The sequence below is a fragment of the Girardinichthys multiradiatus genome, chromosome 7, assembly GCF_021462225.1.
Source record: "Girardinichthys multiradiatus isolate DD_20200921_A chromosome 7, DD_fGirMul_XY1, whole genome shotgun sequence".
NCBI classification, from domain to species: domain Eukaryota; kingdom Metazoa; phylum Chordata; class Actinopteri; order Cyprinodontiformes; family Goodeidae; genus Girardinichthys; species Girardinichthys multiradiatus.
The window spans coordinates 17,378,515-17,396,951 of NC_061800.1; the positions used below are offsets into that span (position 1 = coordinate 17,378,515).

The following is an 18,437-nucleotide window of genomic DNA, read 5'->3' on the forward strand; positions in this document are numbered from 1 at the left end:
GCCATACAAACTCCATACAGAAATACTTTAGGTCTGGCTTCGAACCCAGCCAACATTGGTGCACAGCAACAGTAGTAACAACTGTGCAGCCCTTATTTAAAATTCCCCAACAGAAATGAATGTAAAGTCAAATTGAACAGCTGAAACCAGTAAAATCACCCTTACCCCTATCGCTCTCCATTTCATGACTACATAAACACACCCAGAGATGCTTGCCTAGCAAAAAACCTTTCTTCATAGCAGTTTTTGCAATCACATTCAGACCTCTGCTTCTGACTAATTAGTGGTGTTTAAGAGCAGCCATTAACTTATTCCTCTCGCAGTGGAAAAACTCAGGCAACTTCTCTGCTATTTTTCCAAATTTAAGCTTAAACGAATGACATTTAATTAACCTTAAGGGTCCTTGGTAAAATCGAATGTGCCCTGGCAGTGGGAAGAAAAAACATGCCTAGCAATCCAATCTGGTGATTTGTTTTTCACTTCATTTTAGTTATATCCAACTGAGGGGCATTTCATTGCTAAAGGTTAGACTTATTACATCCCAGTGCAAAATGTCACAGAATTACATGCCCTGCTTACAGTTTTGACACACACTTGTTCAGTTTTTAATCACCCCACTGAACCCCCAAAAAACTTTCTATCTTTGTATTATGAACAATTTTAGTTCCGACCCAATTCGGTGTTGGTGTTGGTATAATGTACGCTTAAAATGAAGGGTTTGTGTTAATCTGACACACTGACCTGTCCTGTCCTGTTCCTTGTTTTGCAAAAAGCAATAGCCAAAGCATTCACAGAAAACATGGCAGGAAAGCAGTCCTTCCATTGTTTTCTAGAGTTAATTGCAGACATCAGACTCACAATATACTTATGTTAAATAAAAACAAGGTTTTGACCATTAGGAATATTGTATAGGATAGCTTATTGTTTTGCAATTATTCATTCATTCATTTGTTCATTCATTCAATCATTCAGTGACAACTGGTACATAAATGCTGCTCTTGGCCAGCCATTTCTTCTTTATTCCCTACTTTTTACACAATCCTTAAATCGAAATAGTAAATAAAATGTAAAAATTGAACATCCACCAGATTTTTTCTTACTTTATACATTTTTGGCATTCCAATGACAGTGATTTATTATGGGTATAATAAATAGCAGTCCATTTGTCAAATAGATGAATCTAGTAATATTTCTCGAAAAAGTTCGCAGAAATGCATTAGACAACACTTAAGGGCTAAATATCTGTGTCCCTTCTCTACCTTTATTTTGTCCCAACATCTTTCTCATTCCCTCGTGCTTTGCAAAACTATAGGCAATAAGTCATGTTAAAATTCAAGAATTTTTACAACTTTAACATTTAAACTGTGTTCATTCTTGTAGCTCAAAACCGTCATCTGTTTCATGCCTGAAATGAAAAATATTAGGTAAAAAAATAATTAAAGCCGAAAATACAATAGAACGTTGACGAAAAGTGATTGTTTAGAATGCAAGTCTGTGGCTTGAATTTGAGTTCATAAAGTAGAGATTTATGCGGCTCTTTATCCACTGAGGTGAAGGTCAAAAATGTTATTTGAGTGAAGTAGCTTGGAGACTTATCAAACTGGCACCTTATGGAATAACTTAAATATATAATTTTAAATAATTTGTCACAGTGAAAAAAAACAAAAAAATTGAATTCTAAACACTTGGGGAGATGATGTGATTTCTGACCAGTATTGTTACTTTCATAACCCCAGGCTTTAGTGCTCCCCCATTCTCTGAACAACTGTCGAAAATACTCTATATCAGCAAGCCATAGGGTGATTGTGAAAAGTCTTTTCTTTATATAATAAGTTCATACTTTTCTGGACATTTACCTACACTACTGCAATGTAGGTGTCACAATGTTTTTGATAGTACCATATATCATGGCACTTAAACTCTATGAGTATATCTGCTATTATTTTCCCACAACATTATGTCATTTGACCTAAAAAGGTCTCTTCAAGTTAATTCTACATGAGAATCGTTTTTTGATAGTGGTTATTAAGTATTCCATAGTGTGTGGATATCTGCAGATGTTTTGCACACACAGAGAAAACATAAAATTTACACAGCAGTGGCGCAGGGGTAAGATACGTGACCCATATTCAAAGGCTTTTGTCCTCGATGTAGCCTGTTGTGGGCTTGACTCCTGGCCCATGTGACCTTTGCTGAATGTCTTCCCCCTCTTTCCACCCCTTTCCTGTCAGCTTACCGTCAAAAAAAAGAGAAAATTAAAGGCCACTAGTGCTGCAAAAAACATAAAACAAAAAGAACTTAAGATATCGTTCTCTTATCTGATTAACTTTATGCTTACAAACGACACCTGCAATCAGCTCCTGGTCTGGCTGTTAACACCCTGCTCAAGCTATCTATCCCAGTCATGGCATCAACTGTTTTGTATCCTCATCCTTAAGCTTTAAATTACTTTCCCTAAATCCAAGATTTCAGTTGTTTCACAATTTGCCACAATAAGATTAAGGGACTTTTAGTGGGTGATGAAAAATCCGTCCTCCCTTCCTGTGTTTATTGTACATGGTTACCTATGTTTTCTTATTATCTTTGCAGCAAAAATCCTGGCTGTATGTTTGTTTTTTTGTGTTGCCAACAAAGCTGTGAGATGTTTCCGTGAAAAAGTTTTTTTTTTATAACCATAGTGAGTAACAGGCTTCAAGACCTTGTTACGGCTGCAAAACCTTCATCCATATAAGGTTGTGCATTCCTTTTTTCTGTAGGCTTACTTACTTTCCTACTGACTTACTTATTACTTGGGTATTTTGAAACCCAGTGGAAAAGCAGATTGTGGTTTATTTATTGTTTATAATATTAGACGTTTCAGGGGTTTTTTTGGCTCTAAAATATGGTGACGTATACAGGTCCTTCTAAAAATATTAGCATATTGTGATAAAGTTCATTATTTTCCATAATGTAATGATGAAAATTTAACATTCATATATTTTAGATTCATTGCACACTAACTGAAATATTTCAGGTCTTTTATTGTCTTAATACGGATGATTTTGGCATACAGCTCATGAAAACCCAAAATTCCTATCTCACAAAATTAGCATATCATTAAAAGGGTCTCTAAACGAGCTATGAACCTAATCATCTGAATCAACGAGTTAACTCTAAACACCTGCAAAAGATTCCTGAGGCCTTTAAAACTCCCAGCCTGGTTCATCACTCAAAACCCCAATCATGGGTAAGACTGCCGACCTGACTGCTGTCCAGAAGGCCACTATTGACACCCTCAATCAAGAGGGTAAGACACAGAAAGAAATTTCTGATTGAATAGGCTGTTCCCCGAGTGCTGTATCAAGGCACCTCAGTGGGAAGTCTGTGGGAAGGAAAAAGTGTGGCAGAAAACGCTGCACAACGAGAAGAGGTGACCGGACCCTGAGGAAGATTGTGGAGAAGAGCCGATTCCAGACCTTGGGGAACCTGCGGAAGCAGTGGACTGAGTCTGGAGTAGAAACATCCAGAGCCACCGTGCACAGGCGTGTGCAGGAAATGGGCTACAGGTGCCGCATTCCCCAGGTCAAGCCACCTTTGAACCAGAAACAGCAGCAGAAGCGCCTGACCTGGGCTACAGAGAAGCAGCACTGGACTGTTGCTCAGTGGTCCAAAGTACTTTTTTCGGATGAAAGCAAATTCTGCATGTCATTCGGAAATCAAGGTGCCAGAGTCTGGAGGAAGACTGGGGAGAAGGAAATGCCAAAATGCCAGAAGTCCAGTGTCAAGTACCCACAGTCAGTGATGGTCTGGTTGCCGTGTCAGCTGCTGGTGTTGGTCCACTGTGTTTTATCAAGGGCAGGGTCAATGCAGCTAGCTATCAGGAGATTTTGGAGCACTTCATGCTTCCATCTGCTGAAAAGCTTTATGGAGATGAAGATTTCATTTTTCAGCACGACGTGGCACCGGCTCACAGTGCCAAAACCACTGGTAAATGGTTTACTGACCATGGTATCACTGTGCTCAATTGGCCTGCCAACTCTCCTGACCTGAACCCCATAGAGAATCTGTGGGATATTGTGAAGAGAACGTTGAGAGACTCAAGACCCAACACTCTGGATGAGCTAAAGGCCGCTATCGAAGCATCCTGGGCCTCCATAAGACCTCAGCAGTGCCACAGGCTGATTGCCTCCATGCCACGCCGCATTGAAGCAGTCATTTCTGCAAAAGGTTTCCCGACCAAGTATTGAGTGCATAACTGTACATGATTATTTGAAGGTTGACGTTTTTTGTATTAAAACACTTTTCTTTTATTGGTCGGATGCAATATGCTAATTTTGTGAGATAGGAATTTTGGGTTTTCATGAGCTGTATGCCAAAATCATCCATATTAAGACAATAAAAGACCTGAAATATTTCAGTTAGTGTGCAATGGATCTAAAATATATGAATGTTAAATTTTCATCATGACATTATGGAAAATAATTAACTTTATCACAATATGCTAATATTTTGAGAAGGACCTGTACACTTTAAGAAAATACCCATTGTTGCTGCCAGCAGCCTCTCATCTCAAAAACTGATTTGTTCTTTGCCCCAGAGTAAACATCTATGAAACAGAACGTGATCGTTTTAGTGTATGAGGGAATATCTGTCTTTCTGGTTCATCTGTCAGCATTCAGTACTTTTACAGTGTATGTTTTCTGTATGTCTCCTTCTCAACTAGTAGCCTGTCTATGCTGTCCTTGTTTTTGCTGTGTTTCCAGGGAATCAAAGACAGTCATTAATCTGGTTTAATGTTGGATTATAAAGACAAATCGTGGCCAGAAGCATCACACTGAAGACTTTGATCAATAGCTACGTTCTGGAATTTCAATCAAAGCCTGACAAAGATACATTACCTTTTGGGGGTTTCTATCCCACCAGCAATATAGAGAGTAAATCTGTTGACAGAGCACAGAATCACCACACTGCTACTGTTAAAAGTCAGATCACTCTGCTGTTAGTGACTCTGATATATATTCACAATTTTAGAAAAAATAAATAAATGTCACTGCTCTCTTACTTTTCTATACAAAGCAGTTATGCTAAACATTAAACTTTAAGAACACATAGCAATCATGAAATATGTTTATCTTTCTTATCCCTAGGTGCTACGTGTGGTGCGTCTGATAAAAATTTCTCCTGCTCTGGAAGACTTTGTCTATAAGATATTTGGTCCAGGTAAAAAACTGGGCAGCCTGGTGGTCTTCACAGCCAGCCTTCTCATCGTCATGTCTGCCATCAGCTTGCAAATGTTCTGTTTTGTGGAGGAACTGGACCGCTTTACAACTTTTCCCAGGGTAAGCAATTCCTCACAGTTACCTGATCAGCCAAAAACTGCCTTTTAAAGCACATGATTGCAAACTAATGCGACCACACCTGCTATGAAAAAAAGTACACACACTTGAAACTTGTAACATTTAAAAGTTAAATGTTCAGCTTTTTTGGTCTGATTTTCTTAAATTAGTGTTTAAAGGTTTGAATAGAACCTTCTGTGATGTTACGTCTTAAAAGTACAACGTACTGCTTGGAAGCTTCATTTGTGTTACTGCATGCTTGTTTTCCATTTAAATATGTTTTTGAAATGTCCTTGGATTTTGATCTCAAATGAAACCCTTCTCTGCAAATAAAATGCATTGACTTAATTTTTTAGAGAACTTAGTTTAGCAGCACTTTATGTGAGACATTTTTCTCTGCTTACCATCTTAAATCCCCTAATTGCATAAAATTTAATTGAACTTTCTTCAATCTTAATAGTTTTCACCCTGTTTTTTTCTTTTTAAAAGGTCTTGTGAACTTGAAGGCTTTTACATCTTTTCCAGCTATGCACTCCCATATTATTGCACTTCCACCTCTATGTTTTTCTAAAACATCTACAGTTAGTCTGCAGAACTGTAGAAAGAAAATGTCTTGTATGCTATATGGCATTATTATTGATAAATAATGTTTATTTATCTTGGTGCTGATATTTTCTCACGAATTTCAGACATGTGTGACCTCATGATGCAATGCTTAATTGAAAAATGTAAAAGGTAAAAGATTTGTGCAATTTTTTGATTTTATGTCTCATTATTTCCTGTTTTTTTGTATTTCTAGGCAATGTCTTTTAGAATCAAATATAAGGGTTGTAATACTAGAAATAAATAGCTTTTTGAGACTAACTTTTTATCTCACTTACTGAAGTTATACTCTATAGATCTTCAGGTAAAGTGGTTAGAAATATGTATCAAGAAAGACATGAGCCACTTTGTGCTTGGACAAGTAGAAATTTCAGATTGGTTACTGTTGCAATTATGAAGTTACATACATTTATTAGCAGTTGACTAATATTTCACTTATTTCACTTCAGCAGTACACTGTAGTTTATGCTAAAATATTCAAAGATTGGGGCAAATGAAAAACACCAAACCAAGGTTTAAAATTTCAAGAGTTTCTGGAACGGCACCTCAAACAAGCGATTTTTGCTGGTCCGCGGGTGCTGATGATGGGGTGCATGATGGGTCGACAGATGTGCTACCGCCTTTGATTTCTAAGTGCTCACAAACTTATCTTTCTCTCTCATTAGCGGCAACTTTCCACCTTCTGTGTTTTTTTTCCTTTCTGCCTTCCAACATTTCACTGATCTTAGGCAAGCGGGACATGAAAGGCTGCTCGTGAACAGCTGCCACTTGTATGCTGTATTACCCTTTCCTCTATCATTTTCTTCTCTGCTTCTTTGCTGCTGCTGTTCCACGCACACATGTACATGCATCCAGGCACAAAGACACGTCACAGTTAATGATGTCTGACTGTCTTCCCTATGGGCAGGCAATGTCTTTGGCTGTATCTTTATTGGCACTGACTGGGACATGGCAGCAGGTGGGAAGGAGGGCGCGGGGCTGTTAACAAAAAGAGATTAAGTATAGGGGTGCCATTTGACTTCAGGGGCTGCCGTCTCACAGCTGGTTGTTCCTTACTTCTAAGCTGACCTCTGCAGGGTCAAGAAAAGATGTTCATGTCCTCACTTCCTCTCAACTCTTCCTGCTCACATCTGTTTGCAAGAAGATGATAGATAGTCAGAAGGGAATTCATGCAGCAGCTGAGTAATATTTGATCTGGAGTGAAAACGCGGTTCTAAAATGTCAGATTTGTCCGTCTGTGCAGTTTCCTCCTCAGATTTCGTTCTCTCTCCCTCTCTCTACTGCTCTGGTCTTCATGTGCTTTTCTCCCTGCAGGCGTTCATGTCTATGTTCCAGATCCTAACCCAGGAGGGCTGGATAGATGTCATGGACCAGACTCTGGTGGCTGTAGGTGATATGTGGGCTCCAGTCGTAGCCATTTACTTCATCCTCTACCATCTGTTTGCTACCCTGGTGAGGAACACGCTGTACTGCCTATATTGTGTTAAATAAACACTATAAAGTATTAGATTTTTGCTGTTAGTACATTTGTATACACAATCATATTCTATACAAACATATATTCTTGTATCCTGATCAGTAAAAACAGTTACTGTTTCTATGAAACGTATTCATACCCTTTGGCAGTTTTACATTTATTACATGAAAAACAAAAAGTTCGATGTGTTTTATTAGGAATTTATCTGATAGTCCCACACAAAGTAGTGCATAATTGTGAAGTACAAGAGTAAGATTTTTGCCCATTCTTCTTTGCAATGTAGCTCAAGCTCAGTCAGATTTGATGGAGAGTATCTGTGAACATTTATTTTCAGCTATTACCACAGATTGTCAATTGGATTTAGGTATGTACTTTGATTAGGCCATTCTAACAAACAGTATACTAAGATCTAAGACACCTTCCCTGTCACTGCTGAAGAACATTCCTATAGCAGGATGCTGCCCCACAATGGGATGTTGTGATCAGGGTGATGTGCAGTGTTTCAGCCACATGTAGCATTTTGCATGTAGGTCATAAAGTTCAGTTTTGGCCTCATTTGACCACAGCAGCCTCTTCAACGTGTTTGATGTTTCTTCTGTGTGGCTTCTGGTAAAAACAATGGCTGTCTTCATGACACTATTACATCAGAGCTAGATCTTTGGTGCACAAATATTAGTTGTTCCGTCAACATGAGCTGTGGATCTCTGCAGCTCCTCTAAAGTCTTATCTACTTCGCTAATTATTGGATTGAACAGTGCTCCATGAACTGGCAAAAAGTTGAACTATTTGTTTTATAATCTAAGCCTGCTTCTTTTCAGCTGCATCCCTGAACTGTCTGATGTGCTACTTTGTCCTGATGGAGCTGTTTGTTCGCTAACATTCTCTAACAAACTTCTGAGGCCTTCAAAGAGTGGCTGTATCTATACCAAAATTAAATTACACACAGGAGGATTAATCTCTAGGTAACGTTTGAGAGCAATTGGTTGCACTAGATTTTATTTAGGGGTGTCAAAATAAAGGGGATGAATACTTATGCATACAATACTCCCTAGGTTTTTTTATTTTTTTTTATTAATATGATTAAAAGCCATTTATCTGTACTTTTTCTCACTTCCCAATTGTGCACTACTCTTTGCTGCTCTACCATATAAAATCCCAGTAATATACAGTACAGACCAAAGGTTTGGACACACCTTCTCATTCAAAGAGTTGTCTTTATTTTCATGACTATGAATATTGTAGCTTCACACTGAAGGCATCAAAACTATGAATTAACACATGTGGAATTATATACTGAACAGAAAAGTGTGAAACAACTGAAAATATGTCTTATATTCTAGGTTCTTCACCTTTTGATTTGATTACTGCTCCACACACTCTTGGCATTCTGTTGATGAGCTTCAACAGGTAGTCACCTGAAATGGTTTTCACTTCACAGGTGTGCCCTGTCAGGTTTAATAAGTGGGATTTCAAGCCTTATAAATGGGGTTGGGACCATCAGTTGTGTTGTGCAGGAGGTGGATACAGTACACAGCTGATAGTCCTACTGAATAGACTGTTAGAATTTGTGTTATGACAAGAAAAAAGCAGCTAAGTAAAGAAAAACGAGTGGCCATTATTACTTTAAGAAATGAAGGTCAGTCAGTCCGAACAATTGGGAAACTTTGAAAGTGTCCCCAAGTGCAGTCGCAAAAACCATGAAGCGCTACAAAGAAACTGGCTCACATGAGGACCGCCCCAGGAAAGGAAGACCAAAAGTCACCTCTGCTGCAGACGATAAGTTCATCCGAGTCACCAGCCTCAGAAATCGCAGGTTAACAGCAGCTCAGATTAGAGAACAGGTCAATGCCACACAGAGATCTAGCAGCAGACACATCTCTAGAACAACTGTTAAGAGGAGACTGTGTGAATCAGGCCTTCATGGTAAAATAGCTGCTAGGAAACCACTGCTGAGGACAGGCAACAAGCAGAAGAGACTTGTTTGGGCTAAAGAACACAAGGAATGGACATTAGACCAGTGGAAATCTGTGCTTTGGTCTGATGAGTCCAAGTTTGAGATCTTTGGTTCCAACCACCATGTCTTTGTGCGGCACAGAAGAGGTGAACGGATGGACTCTACATGCCTGGTCCCACAGTGAAGCATGGAGGAGAAGGTGTGATGGTGTGGGGGTGCTTTGCTGGTGACAATGTTGGGGATTTATTCAAAATTGAAGGCATACTGAACCAGCATGGCTATCACAGCATCTTGCAGCGGCATGCTATTCCATCCGGTTTGTGTTTAGTTGGACCATCATTTATTTTTCAACAGGACAATGACCCCAAACACACCTCCAGGCTGTGTAAGGGCTATTTGACCAAGAAGGAGAGTGATGGGGTGCTGCGCCAGATGACCTGGCCTCCACAGTCACCGGTCCTGAACCCAATCGAGATGGTTTGGGTTGAGCTGGACCGCAGAGTGAAGGCAAAGGGCCAACAAGTGCTAAGCATCTCTGGGAACTCCTTCAAGATGTTTGGAAAACCATTTCAGGTGACTACCTCTTGAAGCTCATCAACAGAATGCCAAGAGTGTGTGGAGCAGTAATCAAAGCAACAGTTGGCTACTTTGAAGAACCTAGAATAAAATACATATTTTCAGTTGTTTCACACTTTTTTGTTCAGTATATAATTCTACATGTGTTAATTCATAGTTTTGATGCCTTCAGTGTGAAGCTACAATATTCATAGTCATGAAAATAAAGAAAACTCTTTGAATGAGAAGGTGTGTCCAAACTTTTGGTCTGTACTGTACATTGCAGTTTGTGGTTTTAATGTGACAAAATACGAACAAGTTCAAGCAGTTTAAGTGCTTTAACAAGGACCTGTACAGGAGAAAAGGGTTAAATAAATGCATGAATTTCTTACCGCGTGCAGTCATACCAGCCTTTGTTTTCGTTCACTCAAGTGGCACATCTAATCACAGATAATCAAACTTGCAGGCGTAATAGCACTGACATTTCAGTGTTTGGCCCTCTGCTACATGCAGTCATCAGACAGCACACAAAGTCTCGGGCTGACTCACGTCAGTCTCCAGACAGAGAGGATGTCTTCCAGGACAGAATAAGCTACAAATACAAAGCAAAATGTGTACAGTAAAAAGATGCATAAAGTCTGCACTGTCATTTTTTATTATGATGGTAATAATGAAATTAACACATTGCAACAAGCTCACACACAGCAGATGTGCTTGTAATCTCTCTTGTTGCGTTTTAGATTCTGCTGAGTCTTTTTGTGGCTGTTATCTTGGACAATCTTGAGTTGGATGAAGACTTGAAGAAGCTCAAACAGGTAAAACATTTATTTAAACTTCTTTATAATATAAATTTATAGTAGGAAATGTGTGGGAAACAATCATTTTGTTTTTATTTTAGTATATATTGGGTGCTTATCAGCAAACTAATGCCTTTTGTGTGGGAGTTAAAGATTGTTTGTTTTGTTTTTCATTTAATTTAAATTAAGCTCTGTCAGACACAAAGCAACTGCTTCATCTCAAAAGTTCTAAAGACATTTTTCAGAAATTCTGAGTCTTGCCTGTGGTTCTAACATTGTTTCACTGTAAGATGTTTCACTATTCTGAAGCTGCAAGGAGTGATGTTAAACTGAGAAAATATTGCTTTCCCAGATTCTTTTCCCTGTACAAAATCAGAAAATATCTGCAGTAATCTAGACTTAAAGCAGCTCACTATAGAGTATTTACTACAAGTTGTTGATGTTGGGTGAATGATGGTTTATGGGTTTAAGTGGATGAATTTTTGAGTTATTTCATCCACAGGTTGTACATTAAAAATGTTGCTGTTCTTTAAGCTGCCCCAGCTGTTTTATTTAGCACTTTTCTGATGTTTTCTGTTGTAGTTTTAGGCTGTATTTTTGCTTATGTTGTATGTTGCTTATATTGCACAGACTACACAAAATCTACTTCTTCTTATTAATCATGTTGCTAGATAAAGCAGGGTCATATTATGCTTCTGGAATGACCCCAATTTCAACCCTACTAAACATTTGTGCGCTGTGCTTAAAAGCTGAGTTTGTTCCAGGAAATCAAACAATTGAAACAACCTTCACCTATTTCGACCAAGGTTGCGAAATTTATCCAGAATTATGCCTGAGGGTTGTATATGGTTTTAAAAAGCACGTGGTTAAGATGCGGTGGGCTAAGGGATGTGTAACCAAACATTAAAGGGGTTGTTTGTGTATAATTGAGCCTGTGTGGATGGATAACAATCGACAATAAAACATTTTTGCGCACAATTCTTGTTTTCAAAGTTTGTTAAAGTTTTTTGTTGTCATTATTCCACCCTGGAACAAGAATGTTTTAAATTTATCTTTAAAGGCCCACATTTATTATGATGTTCACAATCAATGAGTGTAAGTGAACATCTCTCATGAACTCAATTCAACTCAAATTCAATTCAAAAATACTTTATTAATCCCAAAGGGAAATTAAATGTTGTTGTAGCTCATTATGAAGGTTTCCTCAAAGAGCCGTTGTAGATGCTGATGGCTGTGGGCAGGAAGGATCTCCTGTAGCGCTCCGTCTTACAGCACATCTGAAGAAGCCTCTGACTGAAGACACTCTGTTGTTGTAGGACAGTCTGATGAAGAGGATGCTCAGGGTTCTCCATAATGTTCTTCATTTTATGAAGAATCTGTCTCTCCACAATGATCTCCAGAGGTTCCAGAGGAGTCCCCAGAACAGAGCCAGCCTTTTTTATCAGCTTGTTGAGTTTTTTTAAGTCCCTGGCTCTGATGCTGCTTCCCCAGCAGATGATGGTAGAAGAGATCAGACTCTCCACAACAGACTTATAGAAGATATGCAGCATCTTGCTGCAAACACCAAAGGACCTAAGCTTCCTCAAGAAGTACAGTCTGCTCTGTCCCTTCTTGTAGATGGCTTCACAGTTGCATCTCCACTCTAGTCTGTTGTCCAGGTGAACACCGAGGTATTTATACTCCTCCACCACCTCCACTTCTTCTCCCATGATAGAAATAGTTTTTGACTTATTCCTGTTTCTCTTAAAATCTACAATCATCTCTTGTTTTAGCCACAAAGCGGTCCACCACCTTCCTGTACTCAGCTTCTTGTCCATCTCTGATCCTCCCCACGACTGCAGAATCATCCGAGTATTTCTGCAGATGACAGGAGTCTGTCTTGTACTGGAAGTCTGAGGTGTACAGAGTGAAAAGGAATGGTGAGAGTACAGTCCCCTGTGGTGCTCCTGTGCTGCTGACTACTTGGTTAGACTCACAACTCTTCAGTCTCACAAACTGTGGTCTGTTTGTCAGGTAGTCTTTGATCCAGGAGATTGTTGAGGCCTCCACCTGAGTCTTCTGGAGTTTCTGACAAAGCAAATCAGGTTGAATTGTGTTAAATGCACTGGAGAAATCAAACAACATGATCCTCACAGTGCTGCTGACTTTGTCCAGATGACAGTGGGTTTGTTGAAGCAGGTGTATGATGGCATGTTTAACTCCAACTCCACAGCGATAAGCAAACTGAAGGGGGTCCTGATGGTTTACTGTTTGCTTACTCAGGTGGGCCAACAGGAGTCTCTCTAGGACCTTCATGATGTGAGATGTCAGGGCAACAGGTCTATAGTCATTGAGGACTGATGGGTGAGTTTTCGTTGGTACCGGAACAAGACAGGAGGTCTTCCACATCACCGGAACCTTCTTCTGGGCCAGGCTAAGGTTGAAGAGGTGCTACAGAATCCCACAGAACTGCTCTGCACAGGCCTTCAGGACTCTAGGGCTGACATGATCTGGACCTGCAGCCTTATTCCGATTCAGTCTCTCCAGTTGTCTCTTCACCTGACTTCTTGAGACACACAGGTGGAAGGGGGAAGCATCAGCATCTTCTGATATGGTTGAAGGCAAACATGTAGAAGGGAAATGGAAGATTTAAAAAAAATGTGAGGTGTTACTGGACTGATTTTTCAGCTGTGCTCGACACTTTTTGGGTAGATTTTAGTAAAGGTGTGGCTTAGGAGCCTAATGGTTCTCCTGGTGGACTAAGTGCATGTGAACTGTGATTCTTTTCACTGAAGCTTTGGGAAGTGCATAATACCCTCATAAGTGAAGAAAGAACTTATAGTTTGCTGCAGGCATCTAATTTAAAAACATATTGTGTCTCCACTCTACAAAAATACTGTAGCTTTAAGAAGTTGTGTTATTGTTGTTTACATTCATTTGAGATCAGCCTCATTCTGCCGGTAAAAAGGAATTGTCTTTTGTCTCTTAATTTTTCTCCACATAACTCAGACCAATTTATAAGAAAAAAAAGAAACAAAACTAAGCATTACTGCTGCTGGTCCTATCTAGCATTTTTATAGATGCTGCCAGATTTAATTACACAAAGTAGCTCGACACAAAGGCTTAGACGATCCATCACCCACTGAGTTTTTTGCAGACACACCAGTGTATAATTTCATATGCTCATAGGGTATGTTGTGTGGGCTGCAGTATAGACTCTGTGTAGTTTAAACACAAAAAAAGAACCAAGCTTTAGAAATAAAGTGCTGCTTAATACTAAGGAAAAAGGAACTAATTTTCTTTACATTTCAGAAACAAAAAAAACTTAGAAAAAAAACCAAGTACATCAAGTAATACATTTAAAAATGACATTTCTGCCTCCCCAACATCTGAAGTGCTCATAGTTATGGCTGCTGTTAGGCTGACATTTTTTCTTGTTGTGACAAATACATTTTGAATAAAAGCTGAGCGCTTTGTGTTTATTCTATTTGATGAGTGACAAGGTTGAATTATGCCTACGTAATGAAAGTAGTATTTTTCTTTCTAATGTTTAAGGCTCAGCTCTAAAAGTTGCCAGTTAATTAAAAAAGTGTCTGTTTAGAGCAAGAAATAGGCAGAAAATGCATGGACTTCCACACTAATGCAAGGTTCCTGGTGCTGTATGCTCAACCTTAAAAAGCAGTTTGTGTCATGAATTAAGTGTGTGCAGATTAAGCGCTGCGGCGGGCAAATCATCAAGAAGTAGTGATTTTAAATCATCACAGACAAAAATGTTGACAGTTAAAGGGATTGGTCCTGTGTTTATGTCCAGTTAGAATCTAGAAAAAGCTCATCAGCTTAAACATCATCATAGACACATGCTCAGATAATTATTTGTGTGCCCTAATAGCTGGCTGACAGGCCTCCGTTTGGTTGGACTGGTTATTTCCCTTCCATAGTCGACTCATTAGGTGCAGTGACTGTAAAATTGCCTATTTTACAGGCGCTTCGATCATGGGTGCAGAGACTGACTATATATAAATCCTTGATGGTAATCACCAACCCACAGGACAGGGATTTAACAAAAACATGTAAGAAATGCAACAAATTGTCTGAGAAATACTTACAAGAAACCAATTATAGGGGCTGTAAGGCATTATTTGGACCTACTGATGATGCCTGACTTGACTAACTTACTGATACTCCTCATTTCGTTTTTTTTTTGGGGTCAAAATGACAGCTGTAGTGCTAAAATAAGTATCGAACACATTCAGGGTTTCTTTAGCAAATATATTTCCAATGACCCTACATAAAGACTTACATCAGATGTGAGCAACACCCTGAGTAATTTGTACATGCTGTACAATGAAATCAACACAAATAGATCTATTAATTATTTGTAATAAGGTGAAATGACACAGGGAATTAGTACTGAACACACTTACTAAAAAGGTATTTAAAAGTTAGTAGAAAAGCCTTTGTTGTCAATGACAACTTTAGTACATCTCTATGGAGAAAGTGGGCACACAGGTCGGTCAGGTGGGATTTTGACCCAATCTTTCACACAAACTGTCCAACTCAGGTGATTACCTGGGCCACTCTAGCAGCTTTATTTTATTTCTCTGAAACCAATAGAGTTCCAAAGATGGTGGGTGCAATGATCTTTGAGCATGTGGAAGCCTTTAATAGAGCTCTAACTTGCTCTTTCTTTAGAGCAGAGGAGCCTTACACAGTTTTGTTTTCAGGTCTTACTCAAGCTTTCTGCATGTGGTCCCTGAAAGTTACCGGTAAACTATTTTCCTAAATATGTTTACTAAATCCTCCATAAAGAAAACTTGCAAGGATTTTATTCATGTTTTTAATATTTATTCCTTGTGTCATTCCACTTTGTGAATTTCATGCAACAAGCCATTAGAAATATGCTTATTGAGATTAATGTTGACATTGATTTATTTCCCCATGTGAATTTCTTTCTTTTCTTATCAAAAGTTAGTTTTAGTAAGCGGAATGAATGGAAATATTATTGGCGGGTGTTTTATGGGAGAGTGTGACATAAAAATGATGTTTGGACCTTTTCCTACAGATGTTTTAATCCTTTTTTTTGGTTTTAATTAGTTGTGTTGTGGGTGTTTGATTTGTAATTCTTGGCAAAAAAAAAACTATTTTGAAGATGGTGGCAACATTGAATATCTACTTCCTGTTTTATGTACGTCAGAAAAATCTTTTGGAAATCCAAACATACTAAGTCACCTTAGATAACATTGTAGTTGTCACCATGTAAAAATACTGAGCAAACATCATGTGCACAGCCACAGGTGGCCCAGCAGAGTACTCATGTGTTTATTTACAGTGTACAGAACAGACCAAAGGTTTGGACACACCTTCTCATTCAAAGAGTTGTCTTTATTTTCGTGACTATGAATATTGTAGCTTCACACTGAAGGCATCAAAACTATGAATTAACACGTGGAATTATATACTGAACAAAAAAGTATGAAACAACTGAAAATATGTCTGATATTCTAGGTTCTTCAAAGTAGCCAACTTTTGCTTTGATTACTGCTCCGCACACTCTTGGCATTCTGTTGATGAGCTTCAAGAGGTAGTCACCTGAAATGGTTTTCACTTCACAGGTGTGCCCTGTCAGGTTTAATAAGTGGGATTTCAAGCCTTATAAATGGGGTTGGGACCATCAGTTGTGTTGTGCAGGAGGTGGATACAGTACACAGCTGATAGTCCTACTGAATAGACTGTTAGAATTTGTATTATGACAAGAAAAAAGCAGCTAAGTAAAGAAAAACGAGTGGCCATTATTACTTTAAGAAATGAAGGTGAGTCAGTCCGAAAAATTGGGAAACTTTGAAAGTGTCCCCAAGGGCAGTCGCAAAAACCATGAAGCGCTACAAAGAAACTGGCTCACATGAGGACCGCCCCAGGAAAGGAAGACCAAGAGTCACCTCTGCTGCGGACGATAAGATCATCCAAGTCACCAGCCTCAGAAATCGTAGGTTAACAGCAGCTCAGATTAGAGAACAGGTCAATGCCACACAGAGTTCTAGCAGCAGACACATCTCTAGAACAACTGTTAAGAGGAGACTGTGTGAATCAGGCCTTCATGGTAAAATAGCTGCTAGGAAACCACTGCTGAGGACAGGGAACAAGCAGAAGAGACTTGTTTGGGCTAAAGAACACAAGGAATGGACATTAGACCAGTGGAAATCTGTGCTTTGGTCTGATGAGTCCAAGTTTGAGATCTTTGGTTCCAACCACCGTGTCTTTGTGCGACGCAGAAGAGGTGAACGGATGGACTCTACATGCCTGGTTCCCACCGTGAAGCATGGAGGAGGAGGTGTGATGGTGTGAGGTGCTTTGCTGGTGACACTGTTGGGGATTTATTCAAAATTGAAGGCATACTGAACCAGCATGGCTACCACAGCATCTTGCAGCAGCATGCTATTCCATCCGGTTTGCGTTTAGTTGGACCATCATTTATTTTTCAACAGGACAATGACCCCAAACACACCTCCAGGCTGTGTGAGGGCTATTTGACCAAGAAGGAGAGTGATGGGGTGCTGCGCCAGATGACCTGGCCTCCACAGTCACCGGACCTGAACCCAATCGAGATGGTTTGGGGTGAGCTGGACCGCAGAGTGAAGGCAAAAGGGCCAACAAGTGCTAAGCATCTCTCATATTTTCAGTTGTTTCACATTTTTTGTTCAGTATATAATTCCACATGTGTCAATTCACAGTTTTGATGCCTTCGGTGTGAAGCTACAATATTCATAGTCATGAAAATAAAGAAAACTCTTTGAATGAGAAGGTGTGTCTAAACCTTTGGTCTGTACTGTATGTGTCATACTGAGGTGAAAACACATGTGCAGTTTGGCTTACAAAGGCTGACCTCCATAGATAGATTACAGTTAGGTGTACTGCTCAGTATAATAATAACCAAAGCAGAATAGAAGGAGCTAATCAGAACAAAACTAAGCTGGTGGGTGTAACTTAACTAACATACACACATGTTTAAGTAGGAGGCAGCATCCTTAAGTAAAAGAAACCTCACTAAACCAAGGGCTCCCACTGCAACCTACTGTCCAACAGAGATGGAGTGCTTCGCAAAGGTACTCACACATCTGAAAGTTTCTTACAATTTTGTCAGATTTTGACCACAAACTTCTGTATTTATGTTTCATAATCTGTTGGACTTTGAAGTTTAGTATAATAATTTTGATTGTGACATCCCAGGTTTCATTTTATTTCTGTGTTTTTGGTTACCAGTGTTACTGTTTTGCCTAAGTGTTTTAGTTTCCTGGTTCTTAACCCCTTAAGATTTTAAGATTTTGGTCTTGACATTTAGGACCCTCCATGGCCAAACACCTAAAAATATTGCAGACTTATTGAAACCTATGTCTTCTTCCTGGCTGCTTGGATCATCTAACCAGATGCTGCTGGTGGTTCCCCAGACTCATGTCAAGACCTGCGGAGATCGGCCTTTTCAGGCGGTGGCTCAGATACTCTAGAACTCCCTTTCACTCCATCTGCTGACTCTTTTAAAAAACACCTAAAACATACTTGTTTAGACAGGCTTTTACTTATTTTTTTGTTTTTATCATTTCTTTTACTCATGTGAAGCACTTTGTGAATTTTTTTTATGTCCGAAAGATGCTATATAAATTAAAACTGCCTACTTAATATCTCAAAACCATGTGCTCCAAATGGTGCCAATTTGGCAAAAGCCTGGTTTCTCTGTATAGGTGACACTCAATATTCTAGAAAAA

At 39.2% G+C, this 18,437-nt stretch overlaps 1 protein-coding gene across 10 annotated transcripts in view; it reads left to right on the top strand.

The window, feature by feature from the left end:
- Positions 1–18,437, top strand: part of nalcn (sodium leak channel, non-selective) — a 142,879-nt gene that overhangs the window by 74,640 nt on the left and 49,802 nt on the right. For all 10 annotated transcript variants that reach the window (XR_007038960.1, XM_047370207.1, XM_047370203.1 and 7 more), the window contains 3 exons: positions 5,127–5,318; positions 7,233–7,370; positions 10,645–10,719. Coding sequence is in view for 9 of the 10 variants with exons in the window: in XM_047370207.1 (XP_047226163.1) it covers positions 5,127–5,318; positions 7,233–7,370; positions 10,645–10,719 (405 nt within the window). In the remaining variant the exon portion in view is untranslated. The remainder of the gene's footprint in view (positions 1–5,126; positions 5,319–7,232; positions 7,371–10,644; positions 10,720–18,437) is intronic.